The 21,621-nt window shown below is 32.0% G+C and overlaps 2 protein-coding genes across 4 annotated transcripts; both read right to left on the reverse strand.

The window, feature by feature from the left end:
* Positions 1-212: 212 nt before the first annotated feature.
* LOC133671548 (purple acid phosphatase 15-like) lies at positions 213-4,601 on the reverse strand. Its single transcript, XM_062092327.1, has 7 exons — positions 4,155-4,601; positions 3,433-3,624; positions 2,874-3,207; positions 2,365-2,582; positions 1,903-2,093; positions 1,076-1,363; positions 213-557 (listed from the first exon to the last, which is right to left on the reverse strand). The coding sequence occupies exons 1-7, from the start codon at positions 4,420-4,422 to the stop codon at positions 435-437; spliced, it is 1,614 nt and encodes a 537-aa protein (XP_061948311.1). The 5' UTR covers positions 4,423-4,601; the 3' UTR covers positions 213-434.
* A 3,210-nt stretch (positions 4,602-7,811) lies between these two features.
* On the reverse strand, positions 7,812-13,052 carry LOC133670998 (purple acid phosphatase 15-like). Of its 3 annotated transcripts, none has more exons than XM_062091613.1 (8): positions 12,502-13,052; positions 11,829-12,020; positions 10,940-11,273; positions 10,118-10,335; positions 9,712-9,902; positions 9,191-9,475; positions 8,674-8,790; positions 7,812-8,118 (listed from the first exon to the last, which is right to left on the reverse strand). In XM_062091613.1, the coding sequence occupies exons 1-8, from the start codon at positions 12,770-12,772 to the stop codon at positions 8,101-8,103; spliced, it is 1,626 nt and encodes a 541-aa protein (XP_061947597.1). In that variant the 5' UTR covers positions 12,773-13,052; the 3' UTR covers positions 7,812-8,100. The 3 variants fall into 3 exon arrangements, with proteins under 3 accessions (XP_061947597.1, XP_061947596.1, XP_061947595.1); XM_062091612.1 differs by having other exon boundaries at positions 7,812-8,121; positions 12,502-13,051; XM_062091611.1 differs by having other exon boundaries at positions 7,812-8,790.
* Positions 13,053-21,621: the final 8,569 nt, after the last annotated feature.

Genomic DNA, 21,621 nt, shown 5'->3' on the forward strand with positions numbered 1-21,621 from the left:
CTTGCATCACTAGAGGAAGGATGCCTTATTTATTTAGTTATATCACCATACTTCCAGATCCCATACCGCTTGGTGATAAGTGCTACAATATATTCAAGCATTGCTTGGCAGCACAAGGTTATATAAAAAAAAGTAAGCTCTCGTTAACTTCAAGACCCGTAAGATTAGTCGAGGTGCGTGCAAGTTAGCCCGGACATCCACGTTAATAATAATAAAAAAAAAGTAAGCTCTGTTGCTTAGCTTGGATTTCAAAAGCTGATCCAGTTAGCCATATGAAGTTACAATTCCACACATTCTAAAATTTTGAGGTTATAGTGGTTGATGTCAAATGTACTGCCTACACAAGGGAATATTAGCTGTGTATGAAGGGGCATTGGTTGGTTTTCTCAATTACATTCAAGAACCTGAAGACCCAGAAATGTTAAAGAACATGCTTAATTACCTTGGTTAGCCAGGCACCTATCAGGTTCTCTAACTATGTAAAGGATATCCCCAGCAGTTTCATAGTAGTCTCGATTGCGATGCCAACTCCACAAAGCATGAGTCACATTTTTCACCTGAAAGCTACAGCCCATTAGTTTGTGCTCTAAATTAAACAATTTTAGCAGAACAACATCAAACAATATACAGTAAATGAAGCTCCATGAATATAGAAATACAGATTTAAGATATTCAGTGGATTCTTGGGAATCTTTGGCTAAAGCCTACAAACTTGCGAGTTAAAGGCTACTTTTATACACAGAAACCAAAGAAATGGAGACGGAAACAAAAAAATTGATTGGCCTCGCAAACTACTTAAAACATTGTTAGAATATTAACATATTTACAATTTTTGGTGGATTAAAGGAATTACGTTGAGAACAACTAATTAGAACTGTCCTGATTTGAAGAGATTTCCAGCTTTATTTCCCTTTTTTCCTTAATAATATTCTAACCAGTTGATCTCAGTTTGAAAGAACCTATACGTATCATAGGCAGTTGAAAAGGAAGGTCTAATGTTCAGTTCATTATTTCAGGCAGTAAAAATAGAAAATAATTATCTATAGTGGTGCTGGGAGAGGGAGGGATATAAGACCTCTAATATCCCATGACCAAAGCTGCTTTCTCTGTAGGCACTATACTCAGGCTGCCTGTTCCAGCAAAAGCTACCTGCAGCAGGGCCTGATGTGAAATTGAATCCACAGAAGCCACCACCTATATCCAAGTCAGCTGTGGTGGATGGCTCTGGACACTCATCAGGGTCGTCAGCATGGGTAACTGCTATGTCTTCTCGACTTCCACCATCACCAATTGTGATATAAACTGGACCACATGGATCCAAAGAGTAGTTATAAACTCGGTTTGACCTCTCGTACGCATGAACCTGCATGTTTTTATGAGATCAAACAATAGACGTCACTTCAATTAACTGATTGTAAGACTGGTCAGGGACCACATATGTCAACCATCAATGTTCATAATATAGTACATTAGATCTCTTCTTGCTTGAAATGGAACTTGTATTCTACAGAAGAAACAATTTCCCTGCTCCAACATTTGATTTTCCTACCACAGATTGTGAAATATTTATAACAGAGGTTCATTGCAGTTACAATATTTTATAGCAACTTGCTGAAAGATGGAATATGACGAATGCTATCTATCCTTGTGCATCCAACTACTAACTTGCAACTTCATATTACCAACAAGGAAATGTGTAAAGATGAACAAGGCATTTTGTTTCCAAATCATGGCCTTTGTTATGGGTGAAGTCAATATTTTTATGTTCAACTAGAGTTGATTAGGTCTTGCACACACCGACAAAGAGAAAGAAACACTTGCAAAAGTGCAATCACCAAGTATCAAAAAATAATAAGATAATCATTTAAATGCTGCACAACTGCTATGATATAGAACACTTACATGTCCATTGAATACTATGTCCACACCATGCTCATAGAGCAAGTCCTCCATTTCTACTCTCATACATTCTGCTTCTCTGTATTGTGCCTTGAATGTGCTGTACCAAGGAGGATACCAAACAGCCACCAGCCATGGAGTCACATTCCTGTTAACATTATACAGATCTCCTTCCAACCACTTGTATTGATCCGCTGTGAAAGAAAATCTAGAGAATTGTACTATGTGGCAGATAAAAATAATAAGAAGAAGAAAAACAATTCCCGTACATGTTAACAAGGAAATGTATTATGTACACAGAAGTGATCAAATGAACTCATAACAGGAATATCATGTCATTTGTGTTGGTGATGCCTTTCATGTTAGATTGCATGATTTTTTTATTGAATAGAGCAAATGCTAATGCAAAACCCAGGGGAATAAGAATCAAAAGTAAAAAGAAAATTAATAAATTGCTGGATTTACATGATTTGTCATAGTAAGTGTAGGGATTTAGTATCACAAAGTGTATCCCTCCTGCATTGAAAGAATAGTACACTGAGGATGATGATCCGCTTTCTTCAGATGGGAACACAAATCGAGAGCTGTAAGAAACAAAAATCTGATCTTCAGCCTGTGGTTCTATCTCATGCTTCCCTCCAACCAACATAGTTGGAACATTAGCTACTAGAGGTTGCATAAACCTGCTTTCAGAAATGCATAGTTCAGTGAGCTAACCTTTACATGCAAAAATAGTTAACATAGCATACAGGGGAAAAATGATACCACTGCACCTATAAGGTAGTTTGGTTACCTGGTTTCCAACCAGTGAAGCATTTAAGTTTCTCAAATCAACTGAATCCAAAATAGTGGGGAGGTAAAAAAAAGGAAAGTAAACATTAAATTAAGTATGCTCACAAAAGTTATGTTTGAGCATTAGATAGGTTTGCAAACTGGTAGACAAGTTTGAGCATATAAAAGATTCGAGTTTTGACCTTCCCCAATAATCCCATCGAGGCTGGTATGTTTCATGGATGGGAGATTCATCAAATGAGCAATGGTAACAATCGGATCCAGTTCCATTAGTGAGATACATGTCAGCATAACTTATACCTCCAACCAAAACAAGAAGATCTGGATGGTTGCTGAGTAAATGACTGAATGTTGTGCTTGTATTGTATGTAAGACCTAGGTCTCCTACCACTGCTACTCGACGAGGGTAATTTGTAGGACTGGAGGGGGGCATAGTCCTAAAATAAAAGACATCACTCATTGCTGATATATAGGGATCTCCACATTGATATTGATATAATGTGCTTGGTTCCAACCCTGTGAAAGACACGGTAGAAAATGCACCTCAATTAAAAGTTTTCATGATTCACCGACCCTAAGCAGACACATACACACCCTTTCCCTATGTTGAACATAAAGGGGACAGATATGGCTTCTAAGTTCATTTTTTAATCTTGCATCAGACTATGGATGGTTAGGCTTCCAAATGCATAGAAAACTTGAACATGACAAGTGAAGTTTTTGGGCAGATGGCAATAATACCTGTCAGACGAACGTGGTGTATGATGCCAGAAGTGTAGTTTTGAAGCCCTTCAAAAGGATAAAGTTGATTGTAAACAAATGAATATCCAACTTCCTCATAACTCATCTGGGACCCTTCAATTCCATACTGTACAACGCTATAAACTGATTCAGGATCCAAAGGCGTTATGTCACCACCAATTTGGGAATCCCCTGCAGCTCAAATTATACAATATCATTAAAAAGTTTACAAAAGAGTAGAATAATACTAAAGCTGGAAGTGCATGTGTCATTACATTGTCAGTTCCATTCAAGTTTCTTCCTCTTAATAGAATTCAACTGGAAGAATCATTTTTTTTCTATCTTGAATCTGCACTAATACATTCCCCTTTCAGATTTAGTATCATAATACCTTTCTGCTATGATATTCAAGACCTTGGTTTCCAGCTAGAATTAAACTGAAAACATTCTATAAACATCTAATCTCCCCACCTTACTTTTTAAAAACAGAGGTTATCCTTCTAATAGCACAAAAAATCCAGCAATTTGAGAAGCAAGACTCTTTCTTTTGCTCTTACAAATTACCCCTTAATTTGATACAATGCCAAAACTCAAGGTCAAGCTAGCTTTCCTATATAGTTAGGCCAAAACTATAACTGTGTGTGCCTCTTTGCAACATTATCTTATTGCTCTCAAATCACTAGGGAACAAAAAAGCAAAATGAATGGCAAAGAAAGAGAGACCTGTAATCCAAGAGATCCAAACAGAGTCATAGTCAGAAGACAGGGAGACAGAGACTTGTTCAGGTTCAAATCCCTGAACAGTCCTTTGAACTTGAGGGTCAGTGTCTGGCAAGTCAATGGCATTGCCATGGTAAGTCTTGTTATCAAAAGGAACCGTTACTGGCTTGAATGGTCCCTCAAGGGTCGTTGAAAAATTACCATTAACAACTATTAATCTCCATAAAAGTGAGAGAAATAGTGGAAATGTGAGAAATGAGAGTAAACCCATCTGTTGGTTTTGCTTTGTTTGCAATTTTGCAAAGAACTGAAAGGATTAAAGTAAAGTCACTTTGCTTGAGAGGACTTGAGGGACTGAGAGATAGAGAGAGATGGACACCGATGGCAAGGGAGGAGAGAAGTGATAAAGACAGACCGCTCTCATAAAGCAGCTCAGCTCATGCGCTGAAAGTTCACGGGTTCTTAGGTTGCTCAAGTAGTGTTCGGTAAATATAGTTTGTTAAAAATTTAAATTTTTTATTATTTAATATATATATATATATATATATATATATATATATATATATATTTTCCAGCTCAAGAACTGACCCGAGAAAAGCATGGGTGATTGGTTCAACCATTATTATTAGATTAGCATTGTTTTGTTTTTTAAATTTTTTTTAGTATTGACATGATTAGACTAGGCCGAGTTTGGCTGGCTAGGTCAAGATATTAAAAACTAGATTTTGCTACGTCAATCTCTAGTATGATTCAATTAAAAACATGACTCGATGGAGATTTTGGTTTGAGTTTTTCGGTTCAACCCGCCTGACCGAGTTAAACAATCTTGAAAAACAACATGTGTGTTGTTGGAAGAGAATTTTTGCCCCTTCTTTTTAGAACAAGGAACTGAGGTCCGTGAGCTTAGGTGGTGGTCTGGGAAAAGGATTCATTTTCCACATTATTGAAGAGAGGACTTCAAGAATTGAAGACTTATTAGGTCTCACACGACTTCTGCTCCACACCCTCCAATCACTTTGCCACCCATGCACGTCATGACAATGTAACTTTTTGGAGGATAAAGGAATAAACTTTTATGGGGCAGAGACCAAACTAGTCTATTTATAAGTTTTTTTTTTTTTTTTATTATAGGTTGGATTAATTTTTTAAAATGTAAAAAATAATATTAAGAGTGACAAGAATTTTTTAATTGTATTATTAAATCTAGTCAAATGGGTCAATTTTGAAAGCTTGCAATTTAGTTCTTTATCTAACTCGAGTTTCCAATTATACCACGTTGGAGCTAATCTAAATTAAATCGATTAATTTTATGGGTCTAAATACATTCTTGATCATTGGTAAGAGCATAACTTAATATTTTAAAAAACTTTAAGATGATTTAAAAAAATATTGAGAGAGTAATATATTTGATCGATCTCAATCCCCCAAATACATGTGTTATAGACTCTATTGAGTTTAATAATTTTTTTATAAACTTTTTTTAATTACATGATAAAAAATATATGGTAAAAAAATTGAGCACCAACTTAAAAATAAACACTTATTTGAGATAGTGATAACCTTATAAAAAGCAAACAAAAATAAATCATGCAGTTTATTTCCAAATCAATCAAATATTGAAGAATAAAATTGAGAAAAAAATAAAAAGAATTAAAGGACAAAAAAAAACATATCCGGCCAATGGGTGAACTCATCAAACCTATGAACGGGTAACTCGGGCTAGCACGCCACACTTGTGAACCGGGTTATAGATTCCAATGAGATTATAATTTGTTTTTATCTTTTCTGAAACTTTTTTTTTATTTAGCTATATGATAATAAAAATAGACAATCACAAAATTAAATACCATCCAAATACTAAGATGTTAAAAAATTAATTAAAACAAAAAAGTTAAACTCGTCAGATTTGTGAACAAGGTCAACCAGTCAAACCTGTGAACATGTTCGTGGACTTTATAAAATTAATAACATGACTTTTCTATAAAACTATTTTTTTTACTATATAAGAAAGAAATAGACAAAAAAAAAGTCTTGCAAATAGAAATCAAAACACACACAAGATTTATTGAATAAAATAAAAAGAAAAAAACATACTATACAAGATTGCTCATATTAAAAATATTATAAAAAATAAATATTTTTTATTTCTAAAATTAAATTTAATATATAAAACATAAAGAAATAAATCATACTAATCTCTTAAAAAATTAAACATATCCATTATAATTAAAAAATAATTGCTATTCAAAAATAGATAAATAAGTAAAAAAACAATCATAGAGAAGTAAATTACAAACTTAAAAATTATTTAAAAAAATATAAAAAGGTTTTAAATTAAAAAGAAAATTAAAACTATATATATATATAAAAAAATGAGGCTAGACCAAGCTCCTAGCCCATGAACACAAGGCTTGCACGCTGACCAGCAAGGTCAGAGCTTAGATGTGCAGCCCTTGGTTTTTTTTTTTGTAAGTTAATGGGCGGATAACATGTTGTCCACCCCAATACAATTTGAAAAAAAATAGACCACGTGTCGTCTAGAATCCCCAGTTGGTGGTAGGAAAATCTGGATATGTGGTTTTTTTCTTCTAAAAATCCATTTCAACCCATATTCAACCCAGAATACCTAGAAAACATCCTAATAACCTTGTTAAACCAACCAATAACCTCTAATAGCTCAAAAAATCGCTTCAAAACCTAAAATCAACTCGAAACCCAAAATCTTCTCGAACTCAAATATATTTTATTAGGTACTTTCAAGATAAAACAAAATAATTTAATTTGAACTCTTCTCATCATATGTAACCATTTAGAACAAAATCTAGTTTTGATAGCTAGAATCATAGTAATGAAAACTTTTTTTTTCTAAGTCAGAATCCGACGATCTCCTCTCTCTCCTCTCACTTAAAAAATACTGAAAAATAATAAAAATAAAGTTTGATATTGAGATTAAATTTTTTATAATTAGAGGAACTGGTCACCTAATAGGTAAAAAAGATGACGAACTCAAATATACTTTAAAAACAAAATTGAAGAGCATCACCTATTTTACTCGTATTTTTTATTTTAGTTTTTTGTTTTTTAATTCAATCATCTCTTGAAAAACATGTATTTGAATGCTAATAAAAACTCAATTGTGCAAAACAAATTTAAGGATCAAATTAATTTTTTTTTTAAATTACTATTCTAATCTACAATGATATATGAGACGGTAAATTCGTGGTGATTGGTAAAACCGGTAGACACAAAGGGCAAATAAAGGTGAGGTGTGGTGGCTTGTGTAAACCATAATCGTATGACCTGACCTGGCGTATGTTATTAAAGATGAACTCTTGAATTATTGGGGAAAAAAAAACTCTTAATATTGTTCTTTGATCAGGTTAACTAGATAATTAAAAACTTAATCAAGTTAATTTAATTTAATTAAAAACCGGATCAAGCTCCGAACCTCGGGTCAACCTTCCACAGTACCATACCAAGACAGGGTTTAACAAACAGCTATACGTGTTTACTGCTGCCCATGTTCGACCTCACTAAACTGTGAACTACTTGTATGTTGTTTTTGTAGTATAATGGTGAAAGGAAAATTAACATGAGATATGTGAATTGTTGATTTTTTTTCCAGCTTATTAAATTTCTTTAGGCAATGTGCCTGGAAAATGTGGTAACTTCTCGATCACATCTTTGATTAGAATTCTTCACATAAACACATCAAGATTTTCTGGGTTACAGGCGATGAACAATGATAAAGGTGACTTTCCTATATTCTTGTAATATAAATTATAAAAGAAATTATTGAATGATAAGGAATATAAATGTTTTTGTTATTGTGTTACATGCATGTTTTAACTCTGCAGACTCTGGAAATCCATTTAGAAATCAGATCGATCGATCGATCAATGCACTGGTGCTCCTCATTTCGTCTGTCTGCGCCACTGGGTTCTTGATCTCAGCACTTGTGGGAAACCTTCTAGTTAAGACGAGAAAAGTAAGTAGACAATCTTCCATGATTCTGGGCATGGAGAATTCTTAGACAAGGCAGGTTAAAAGTGCAGTTCCAGAATATAAAGCAGTGAGTGTTGCAAAGCAATGAGAAAAAACTTACCTGTTGAAATGTCACAAACACTTGGCTTATTTCTGCCTCGATAACTAAGAAATATGAAACTCTTTCCTTTTTTGTTTTTCATATAAAAGTGGAGTCTTACTAACAATAAAACTTTTATCAGCTGCATGTTGTTAGTCATCGAATGTAATGAGGCTATTCTTAGCCTTTCACCCTTTCCCCTTCTGGGAAAAAAAATGCCATAATGCATGAAAGATCAAGTTGCAGTGGATAATAAAAGATAACATGTTCTTGTGTATTTCCATAAAAAAGAAATACACATGCAATAGATGGTGTAGATATATGTGTTAGGGCTCCCTGGTTGGTATCTGCTTGCATTTACATATAAAATAGCAGTCTAGATTTTGCTAAGTATTCAGTTATGAGCTTCGTTTTCCAGACTCTCCAAAGCTTAGTTACCTTTGGTTCAGTTGGGCACCTCTCAGGCTGCCTTACTATGTAAATCTGATCTCCAGGAGAATTGTACATGTCCTGATTTCGGTGCCATGTCCATAGAGCATGAGTCTCATTTTTTACCTGAAAGTGAATATCACCACCATTTTGGCATTCTTGAGCAACTTTAATCAGAGCAGTCATCTTACATGATACATACATACATACATATATTCAGACAAGATTTCTGCTCCTCTCATAGCCCCCAGCACTAATTCTTCTACTTACCAATGCAACTAAATTTTTTTATATGTAATGCATGTGGAATATATTCAGACAAGTTTCTAGAGAAGGTGTCAGCTTGTGTTTGTGTATGCTTGTTCTCCATCAACACTACCTGATTCGAAGGATCGAATCCATAGTAGACTGAAGTTCTAAGTGTTCTCAATCCCCTTTTAGATCATGCAACGAATAAAATAAAACAAAACAAAGCAATGAGTCCCGCCTGTGGGCACAGCATGGTCAAAGGAGCCTAGAGAGATACCTCAAAAATCCCATGACCAAAGCTACTTTCTCTGTATGCGCTATAATCTGGCTGCCGGTCCCAGCAGAATTTTCCAGCTGCTGGTCCTGATGTAAAATTGAATGCACAGAAACCGCCCATGTACTCATCTGGTGTAGTGGATGGATCAGGACAGTTACCGGGTTCATCAGCATGTGCAATGGCCATCTTCTCTCGGTTTCCACCATCACCGACGGTGATATGAACAGGACCACAAGGATCCAAAGTGTATTTGTATACCCTGTTAGACCTCTCGTAGGCATGTACCTGTTGGCAATTGGAATATGAAATTCCTTGGCGCATGAAATTTGTTATGAAGAAAATGATAAATGCATTCAAGTCTCCTACTGTTGCTCAAGACAGAGCATAGCAAGTGGAAATCATACAAGATAGGATAAATACATCGCTTAGAGAAAAGGATAAATGCATTCAAGTCTCCTACTGTTAGCAAAAGAGAAGTGATGTGAGGAAAAATAGATCGCTTAGAGGGACTTTTCACTTACATGGCCATTAAAGATTATGTCAACACCATACTGATAAAGCAAATCTTCCATTGCTGTCCTCATACATTCTGCTTCTCTATAATGCGCCTTGTAGGTGCTGTACCAAGGAGGGTGCCAGGTAGCCACCAACCATGGGGTCACTTTTCTGTCAACCTTGGCAAGATCTTTCTCCAACCACTTGTATTGATGCGCTGGAGAGACTCGGAGAATTAAGTGAATCACATTTCACTCTGCATTAACATGGAAAAAGATATGCCTATTTTCTTTTCCTTGAACATCTCCATTCCCATGCTTAGAAACAATATCCAATCCCCAATGGCTGTGAGCTAGAGGCTCTATAAGCCAATGTGTTGGATGATTTAAGGAAATTGAATGACTGGTAAATCAGTGGATATAATATGTTCACCTGATTTGTTGTAGGCAATGTAGCCACCCAGCATTATGAAATGTATCCCACCAGCGTTGAAAGAGTAATAGAACGCGGAGGATGATCCACTTTCCTTGGATGGGAACGCAAATCGAGAACTATAAGCAACAAATGTCTGATTTTCAACTTGTTTTTCTATCTCATGGTTTCCTTCTACCACCATTATTGGAATTTTAGATGTCACGGGCTGCATATATCTGATAACAAGCACCAAATGTTCATCACATAGTCCAAATTGCTGATAATATTCACCAGAAAGAAACATTAAACGTGAGAAACACCCATGATGGCACATGTAAAGACCAATTTCCTCCGTCTAGTTCGGCCAAAACCGAGACTTAGTTTGATTAGTTTATTTATTTATTTATTCTTTCATACAAACTAACTGAATTTAATTGGAGCATAAAGCAGGAAACAGTTCATGATGCAGCTTCGCACGCATCAGATTCATATATCACCCAAGGTCATCATTAATATATCAGCAAATCATGATTCTGAATAGATTAAGTAAAGAATCCCTGGAAAATGATGTTTTTCCAGCAGTCTAAACCAGATAAATGTAGAATTAAGTGCATGCACTTTATTTTTTCAGCACAGACTCTTTGATATTCCAAGCTCCATTCTTGGTTTAGCCAATTTGTTATACATCTAGAAAACAAGAGCTATCCTACTGGACAACAAGTGTGCTTCCTAATTCATGTTTCTACAAAATGATTGCTTAGTCTTTTTCCACTTTGCAGCACAGAATACTGAAGGGAAAGACTGAACACGCAAATCTCAGTACAAAAAGAAAAGTCTTACCTTCCCCAGTAATCCCAGCGAGGCTGATAGGTTTCATGAATGGGAGTTTGAGAAAAAGAGCAGGAGTAGCAATCAGCCCCAGTTCCATTGGTAAGGTACAAGTTAGCATAACAAACATCTCCAACCAGTAAAATAAGATCAGGATTGTTTCCAATCATGTGATCAACTGTTGAGGTTGTATTGTACGTAAGACCTAGGTCCCCCACTATTGCTATTCTGCTGGGGTAACTCTTGGGGCCAGAAGCCGGCATAGTCTTAAAGTAATATGTACTGCTCATTGCTGGTATTGAAGGATCTCCACATTGATAATGATAAAGTGTGTTGGGTTTTAACCCTGCAGAAAGACATGTAAAGGTAAAATCAAGCCTAAGCTGGATGGCACATTGGGGTAAGGGGGGAAATCACTTTTTGCCTCCATATTCTAAATATCAGAATCTGAGCTTTCCTATTTCCATCAGAATTCATGGAAAGCCCAGATCCTTAATGAAAATGAGTCCCTTCACTATGCCACCACATGTTACAAAGGTGAGTGAATGTTACTTTGCACATTTCTTCCTTACCTCCAACATGAACAGCAACAGAATCTGAACAGGTTCGGATGAAACATTACTTTGGGATGTCTTAATATCTTTTGAGTATAAATGATCATCTCTTTAAGCATTGAGATCATGGACTAATCCTGTCATCACAATTAGCATCATACATGGCAGCATGATACCTTGTAAAATGACGACAGAGAAAGCTGAATGACTCGGTGCTTCAAGCTTAGTTGATTACAAACGGAAAATAAACACTTAATGAGAAAAGCAAGGAAAACATGAAGCTCTCCTTATACGCAAATAATGAAGAGAGAACAGTAGTGCTGCAATGAAGTTAGAGACAGTTGTACCTGTAAGGCGGACATGGTGTATGATCCCAGAAGTGTAGTTCTGGAGGCCTACGAAAGGATACAACTGGTTGTAAACAAGGGAATAACCAGTAGCTTTGTGAATAAGTGGAAATCTTAACCTTCCATATCGAACAACACTAGCAACAGTTTTAGGATTCAATGGTTTTATGCTATCCCCAATTTGAAAATCCCCTGCAAATTAATCCAAAAAACATTAATCAACAAGCTTTAACATAGCTGAAGAGAAGACCATTTTAAAGCCTAAATATAGATTAATTTCAAACCATTCCAGTAAATTTTAATGCCTTCCATGTTTACAGAACAAAAAGCTAAAGTTAAAAGGAAAAAAAAATCCCAGTTGCTTATTAACTGTAAACTGTAAACTTGATTTGATTGAAATCACATGGAGACATCGACTAAACTCCTTGAAGCATCAACACCCTACCAATTGACTTCTTCACTAAATAATTCCTAACAAAGACAAAAATCCATCACTATGCATGGCATCCAAACACATAACGTCAAGCCAAATTAATTACTATTACGACATACGTATCTTCAAAACCTTACCTTCTATTCAAACAAAACCAAAAAAAAAAGAGAAAAAAGTCAGAAGCTTAAAGAGATAGAGAAAACAAGAACCAAAACAATGAAAAGATGGGAAAAAAAGTACCTGTAATCCAAGAAATCCAAACAGAATCATGAGTAGTAGAGAGGGACACAGAAATCTGTTCAGGCTCGAAACCTTGAACAACCCTTTGAACTCGAGGGTCTGTATCAGGCAAGTCCACAGCATGTCCTCTAAAAGTTTTATCAAGAGGGACAGTCACTGGCTTAAAGGGTCCATCAAGAGTTGTTGGTATCCCAACAACAATATTATCAGTGCCGACCAAGCTTATAGACAGAACACAAAACGAGATCAGTAGCACTGAAACCAAACCCATGAATTAATTCCAGGGTTCAATAGAAACTTATGTTTTTACCATTTGCATGCAAGATTGTGAGTAAATGTTACAGAAGAGGCCGGACAAAGGTGGCAAAAGGATTCTAAGTTGAACAGAAGAGGATTAATTCAAGAACATGGAAGCGCCGCCCTTAACCTTGCACATGAATGGTCTCTGTATTTATATATTCAGAGGGGGAGAGAGATTGTTAAGAAGGAAGAGACAGGGTAAGAAGGATCATGAGATGGATTGGAGGGAGAGTAGGCGGGGTGTCATTTGCTTATATATATTTATTATATGCCTATGCGCTTTGGAGATATGTAAAAGGTGGCATGCATGTGGACAAGAACAGAAGCATGGGAAGGGCTTTGTAGCCGTTTGGCACGAGAAGTTATCTTATTTGTTTACTTGGATTCTTGCAAAATCCTCGTTTTGAGCTCCACTAGGTAAGGTAGCTTGTGTCTTTTCAGTTTCTTCCTCTCTTTTACAAGAGTGCATATTCTTGGTGGGTTTATGACGTGGGGCAAGAAAATCAATTTGCCAAAGTTTTTTTTTTTTTTTTTAAGATTAGTTTATCGCCATTACAGCATGGAATTAGATTAAATTGATACATTTATGATTTTTTTTAAAGTATTTTTTATTTAGAAATATATTAAAATAATATTTTTTTAGTTTTTAAAAATTATTTTTAACATAAACATATCAAAACGATTTAAAAATATCAAATAAAATTAATTTAAAACTAATAAAAAAATTTAAAACGCAAATACAAACAACTTCTCTCCTTCCTAAAATGATAGTAATTATACACTTTGACCTCGATTTTTCATAAGTGACCAACCATCATCGACTATAAAAGGCAAAAATCCCAATAAAAAACTTTAACAAGGGAGATGTCGAAGCACAACAGGCAAGAAACTTTAATAATAATTAAGGCCATGCACTACAATTATTGGCATGGATTTAACTTGCATAATATATGCTCTTCATCTACTTAGACAGCACCCTTCTTCTAATCCACTCATCTTACGTTTTGTTTTTCATAGTCACATCGATCAAAATACATGGAGTGCATGATCTCATAGAATAGGGTCCCTCGGAGAAGATAAGTTGGCACTTACGTAGTTTTTTTATAAAGTAAAGTATTTTTTTATTTAAATATATATCAAAATAAAATTTATTTTTAATATTAATATATCAAGATAATTTTAAAACATTAAAAAAATTAATTTGAAACACCAAAAAAAAACTTAAGATTTGTTAAAAAAACATGGTTGAATCACGTAAACAAACTACTAAAGCCACAAGAAGCAAAAAATAGAACTATAAATCTTGAAGGGTGGCTTAATTAGTCAGGTTTTGAGTTTATTCCTAAATAATCACGAGTTAGAGTTTTTTCAGAGTTATTGAAAGTTTATCTTGAAATTATTTAAGATACATCAAAATTAATCCGAATATTTATATTAAATAAAAAACGAAACTATTGAAACGGATATGCTAATGTCATTTATGAAAGTTGACATTTCTTTGTAGGCTAGAGACAAGTAGCTGAAAACAAAAGAAAGAATGCGAACAGGGTGAAAAAGCCTATATTTTGGACAAAAGAAGAGTATTGGCCGCTCCGCTCGCTAGGCACCATGATACCTGACGCAGCACAGCATCACAAAGGGACCATATGATAGGCTCATATGCACAATTTTCATGTGAGACCAAACAAACAAAAGTATTAGAGTTCATGCCTTTGTTCGCATTCTCTACTTCCACACACCCGACTTAAGTTTTGTACATTTTGATGAGGTTCTGGGTATGATATCAGCATATTTTTAAGTTTTGTACGTACTAGATTTATGTACTGCTATCTTTTTATTATTATTATTATTAATGTAAATGTTTGGATCAGTTTGCGTGAATCTCAACTAATCCCACGGACCCTGAAGTTAATGACCATATAAACCTCCAATGGCCCTGAGATTTATAAGACTCAAACTGTCATCTCTAGAAAACAAACCTAAAATCTGACTAGTTAAGCTATACCTTTCAGAATTATGTACCACTATCTTATATCTTATATTAATAAGATTGAAGTAATTAATGATTTAAAATCCTTTAAAGCTAAACTAAATAAACACAAGGAAAAAATCATCAAGATTGTCTTATGCCAGGTATACTTACATATATATAAATTTTGAGTTCATTTATAAATTTGCTTAAAAAAGAGAGTATTATTGCACCTAGCACACTATAACAAAATAATGTAGTTGAAAGGAGCCGTACTCTTATGAATATTGCAAGAAGTATAATTAGTAATTATAATATGCTATTATCCTTATAAAGTGAAGCTTTAAAGACCACAATGTTAATTTTAAACAAGATTTCATCTAAGGTTATCTCAAAGACAACTTTTGAGTTATAGAATTAATGAAAACCCAATTTAAATTATACACATGTATGCGGTAATCTTGTTGAGATAATAATTTATAATTCTCAAAAAAAAAATTAAACCCAAGAATAATTAGTAGATATTTTATAGATTATGTACTAAAATCTAGGATATAAAATTTATTATAATACATGAATGGTATTTATATCCTTCTTATAATACATGAATGGTAGAGGCAATAAATATAAAATTTCTTAAGGATATTAGCAAGAGTGATTTTCCTCTCTCTCTCTCTCTCTCACTCTCACTCTAAACATATATATATATATATATATATATATATATATATATATATATATATATATAATGTCATAAAGGAAAACAAAATTACCAAAATTAAATGTCAAAGTAATATAATGGGGGAAAATCCGTCTAGTAATATAATGTCATAAAGGAAAACAAAATTAAATCAAAGTTTAAAAATCAAGTCTAAGACCCGGTCAAATTACCAAAAAGATATGTAATTGTTGACTACAAATGGGTTTATGAAACCAAAAGGAATTTTTATAGTAATATCAAGAAATATAAAGCTAGATTTATAGCTAAATATTATACCCAAAATAAAGGTATAAATTAACATGAAATCTTCTCTCTAGTTGATGAGCTCAAACTATATACATATTTTGTACTCATTTAGATTTTGTACTCATTACTTTTTTAAAATATTTTTCATGTTTTCATGTTTAATTTTATTTATTTTATCTTTGTGTTAGATTTGAGTGAATAATATCAGAATATGAAGGTCTTTGAAGAAAAATCAAAATTTAACTAGAATTTATTCATGTAAAATTATCCAAATAAAAAAAATGAAAAGTAGAGACATTCTAAGAAAATTTACAATTTTCCTATTTTAATAAGAAAATTCTCTTTTTTTAGATAACCCTAATATTTTAGACATAACTTTACTTTTAGTTGGGAAACTTAATAATTCTTATTGTATTAGAAAGATAAATTAATGGGTTACAATTCTTGTCTTATCACTTAGCCCATATAAGTATATATCAAGGAGAAATTTAGATCACAAATCAATAGACTAGTCCAAAAATAATTATTAATACAAATAGGCCAATTTTATAGATTAAACTAGACATGCTTAGGAAGAATCAAACAACATTTCTTATATTTTTTGAAAGCTTTGAAAGTCTAGTTTCTAGATAACTTTACTATTCACGATTCTGAGTTTTTTGGAAACAATTACATCTATTTTAATATTAGTGGTCCAATACTGAAATTATGTGTATTTTTTTAGTTTTTAACATCACAACTTACCAGTTTTGGTAAAAAAAACATATGATCATTTAAAGGAATCAAAAGACATGTAAATATTATGTTTATTTTAGGGAAAATCACCTTGATCATTCTCATTTTGTAGTTAGGAATTTTTTTTCATTTCACCTTTATTTTTTTGAAATTAAAGTTTTTGATATGTGCAATTTGACCTTCAATAGACCATTGAACTTTTAATTTTTTTCAATTTGGCTCATGGTTTGGTAAATTTTAGCCCCTGAAGTCTCGTGTCTTTTATGATTTGGTCCTTGGTTTTGAATTTCTTCAATCAAACCCCTAATTGACTATCAAACTTTAATTTGCTTTCATAATTAAGCCCCTGACTTGACCAATTAAACTTTTCAAAGTCCAATTTCAGTCACCAAACTTTGATTTCTTCCGATTAACACCTAAATTGACTATTAAAAACTGATTTTCCTTGCAATTAAGTCCTCAATAAAATTAATTAAGCCTTTTAAAATCCTTATTAAGTCCATACTCATCCAAATTTGTATTTATTTACCCCAAATAAAACATTCTTACCAATGAGGCTTTTTGTCAATTAGAATTGAGGTGCTAATTTTTCAATTTTATACATTCTGGTCCTCCAACTTTTCTATTTGTTATTCTGGTCATTTACCATCAACTTGAGTAATCTTTCAAGCTTTCTTCATGTATCCTTTTGTATTTTTTTCATTTTTCTTTTAAATTTTTTATGGAGTCAGAAATGGGTAACAATAAGATGAATATGAAAGCAATACTGTTAAATAAAAATTTAGATGAAGCTTGAATTTTGTTTTTTGCGATGACACAAATAGTCACTTGGTTTGTAAGTTAAAGAAGTCTATATATAGGTTAAAATAAGCCTCCTGAAAATATTACATTAAGTTTTATATATTAAGTTTTATATGTTATTATCTCATATTGTTTTATTGAGAGCATTATTAAGAGGATATATCTAAAGGCTTGTGGGAGGAAATACATTTTTCTTATCTTATATATAATTTATATTTTACTTACAAGTTGTGACTTGTGTTTACTATATAAGACAAAGTAATTTCTTTATCAAAACTTTAAGACGAAGGAATTGAGTGAAGCTTTTTATGTCATTGGTATATAAATTCATAAAGATAGATATTAAAGAATATTAAAAATCTCAAAAAGCCTATATAGAAATTGGTTTAAAAATACTTTGAATGAGAAATTGGCCATCTTCAATAACACTCATCGTAAAAAGGGAAAAAATTAATCAAAATCAATGTTCACAAATAAATTAAAAAAGAAGAAGCAAATGAATAATATTTCATGTACTTAATCTAAGTAAATTCAATTGTGATTATATACATTGAAATGTCTAAGTATCTTACATGATAGAGTAGCAAGATGCTCTGAGCCTCACATTTGAATTGTCAAAAAGGCTTCAATTATTAGAAGAGTTGTGTTTAAATAAGCCAAACTTACATTAACTTAAGAGGATAATTTGTTGGTTGCATATGGGAGTGAAATATCATGCTTGAGATTACAATGAGAAAAATGAATAATAAATAGTGATTGAATAATATCTTATTAGTCATTTCCATGCAAATTAATGATATTTCTTGGATTTTTATTTTTACTTTTAAAAAATAATATCTTATTTATTCTTGAAATTTATGATCTCATATAAACAACATATTTCTTTTTTGGAATGGAATAAATTTACAAAAAAGAAAAGAAAGATATTGATACCCAAGTCAATTTCTTATTTAGACAACAAATATTATTTCTAGGATTTAACTTTGTTTTTGTAAATTAATAAATGTGTCTTTTTGGATGTATTCATTATATGCATCGAACAATCTCCTTTTATCCCTTTTCCTTTAAATTACATTTATATAATTATTTTTTTTGCATGATTTATAGGAAACCTTAGGTTAAATGCATGTTTTGAAAATAGAAACTTACTCTATAAAAACCAAGATTTTAGTAATTAATGTGAGAAAAAACATTAATTTTTAAAAAGTATGATTCAATCACACTCCCTTATACTTAATATTTATTTGACAATGCAGGTATATATTTATAATATAAAATAATATTTTTGATTTAAAAATACAGATTATATTAGCGCTTGTATTTTTATACGGTCACATGTATTGTAGTTATAACATGTTGGCCGGTGCCGAATCAATTCTGCTTTCATTATCATTGCTAAAAGAATATTTGAGATAACGGTATAAATTATTTTACAAAGTGTTTTTCACTTAAAAATATATTAAAATAATTTTTTTATTTTTTGCACATCAAAAAAATTTAAAAATACTAAAAAAATAATTGAATTAAAAAACAATTCAAGATTTTTTAAAAATATAGTTGGAGCACAGTACCAAGCACCTACAAAAATCAAGGAGTGAATAAATAAATAAATTAAATTAAAAAAATTAAGAAATATATATTAAAAACGATTACCAATCCTTACGCTTGTGGCTATCATGAGGGTATATCCGGCGGCAAGGAAACCCACATGTACATGCTTTAGTGTGAAGAAGAGGGCTTCAGGTTATCATGAATGGCTGACTTGAAGATCCAGGCTTCTCAAGTAAAGAAGAAGCAATGTCAATTGGTGAAAAAGACATGAGCGGCGGCGGCGGGCGGCGGTGTACAAAGGAGGGAATATGCCTTTTAGACTATAAAGGGGTGTTTGGGATTAAGATGGAAATTACTTTTTAAAATATATTTTTTATTTAAAAATATGTTAAAATTATTATTTTTTAATTTTTGATATTAGTACATCGAATCATAAAAAACACTAATTTAATAATTTTTCAAGTAGAAAATACTTTTAGAAATCATATAAAAACAAAAACAAAAACAAAAAATATATCAAATACACCTTTAATTTGTTTGGGATTGTGATACTGGTGGTGAAGGTAATTCAAAATGTTTTTCATTCAGAAATACATTAAAATAAAGTTTTTTTTAAAAAATTATTTTTAACATCAGTATATTAATACGATCTGAAAAAATAATATTTTTATTTTAAATAAAAAATCAAAAAATTTTAAAACACAATTTATTCGACATTCTCAAACACTATTCTATCCATAAGCTAGAAATCTCAGCCAAGGCTTATCCAAAACCGTTATGTCCTAGTCCATACCATCGGGCTGCCTGGCTTATGAACAACTCTACTGTGTTCTATCCTATCCCAAACAGCTAATGCTGGCATTGTTCATGAATTGAAAGCTGAATTAAATAAAATAATAGATAATGGTATGACAATTCTCACATCATGTAACAATAATCTTTTTTATGCATCATATGTTGATATAGATGAAATAATAGTAAATACCATTAAACATTTAAGTTTGCTAATTCTTATATTTGTCAATTATTCAAAAAATCGCATTAATTCCAAGTTATATCTAACATTGTAAATAAAATAATTAATTCTAGTAATAAAATAACATCTATTATAATTACATTACTATTACAACTACAAAATATGCTAAAACACCTAGATATATTTGTCAACTATTTAGCCATATTGGAGTCATCCACATAATTAAAACATAACTTTGACATACTTTAATTTGTGAGTGATGAAATAAGATTTTTTGTTATAGTTTTTTATAAATAAAAAATTTTTAAAAAACAAAATGAGTTTGATAAACATGTCAAACCAAAAGGACTTATATTCGACAATAAATCAAGTTTAAGATAACGCGAGCCTGACAAAATAAAGCACTTGAGTTCAGCAGTTAACCAAACTTAAGGTAATGCGAGCTTGTTAAAAATATCAGACCCAAAGGACTTGAACTTAACAATCAACCAAATTCAAAGCTATGTGGGTTTAACAAACATATCAGACTTAAAGGACTTGAGTTTGGTAGTCAACCAAGCCCAAGATTATATAGGTTTAGAAAACATGTCAAACCCAGAACATTTGGATTCAACCATTATCATGTTCTAAGGTTATATGTGTAATTCTAAACGATCCTTTAAATTAAAAAGTATTGTATATATGATAAACTGTCATGTCTTTCCATCTAGAACAATTATACAAGTCATTCATATCCGATATAATAATTTTTCTATACTTATAGGTACACAAAAGGTCTCTAAAGAGATCTACTATACTTACTATTTCATTAATGATATGCAAATGATATTTGTTCCTCATTAATATTACCAATAACAGAGGACTTTTCAGTCCTTCCCTCTTTACAAAAGGACATAACCCATGGGCTATAAATATACCATGAATTCTTCAAGATAAAGGTTCACAATCTTTATTATATATATATATATATATATATATATATATATATATATTTTCAGGGTATCTCTCTTTAGAATAATATTGTACTTTCTCTTTCTAAAAATATACTTATTTAAACATTAGAGAGTCCTTACTTTTATAAAAAAAGAATCTTGTGTAGGTACTAGCCACAAGCCACCTTGACCTACCAAGCATCAAGCATAAGCTATCAACCATGGCTGTGAAGATTAGATGAAATTGTTAGGACCAATTGATTAATTGATTATCCAACCTCAAACCTTGTTTCTAAGCTATTTAGATTTTTAGGACATTATCAGCAAGGAAGATTTACTATCATAACTACTGTTAAAGAACTATCTCATCTAAAAAACTGAAATTTTTAGAATGAAGGTAGTAAAATTTAAACTCATAATTATTTGAATAATTAAAATTTTAATATTATGTTAAAAATGAACACAACCTAAAAGTTTAAACGGTTAGGTGAGACTTCAAAATATGATTTATATTATTCTCTAACAACCACAAATAAAAAAAAATAGTATTAATCTTATCAAAACTTTCCCAATAATTTAGATTATATATTTGTTGACATAACACTTCTCAACATATTTGTGATTTTGGGATGTAAAAAATAAGTTCATGTAAAGAAAATTGCAAGTGACATGCAAAAATCTTGTAAACTTCAAACTATTAATACAAAACTATTTCAGAAATTTCATACCAACTCTTGCTTTTTTCCGATCTAAAAAGCTTGGAGGCCCTGTGTATTTATTCTTATTCCTACCTTTTGTATTTACCTTAAAAAATAACTTCAAATATTTCGGATTATACTGCTCATATTTTTCTGGAGCCTAAGACTTTTGATTTTGACGTGGCATTTCC

This window comes from Populus nigra, chromosome 13 (genome assembly GCF_951802175.1).
Source record: "Populus nigra chromosome 13, ddPopNigr1.1, whole genome shotgun sequence".
Taxonomy (NCBI): Eukaryota; Viridiplantae; Streptophyta; class Magnoliopsida; order Malpighiales; family Salicaceae; genus Populus; species Populus nigra.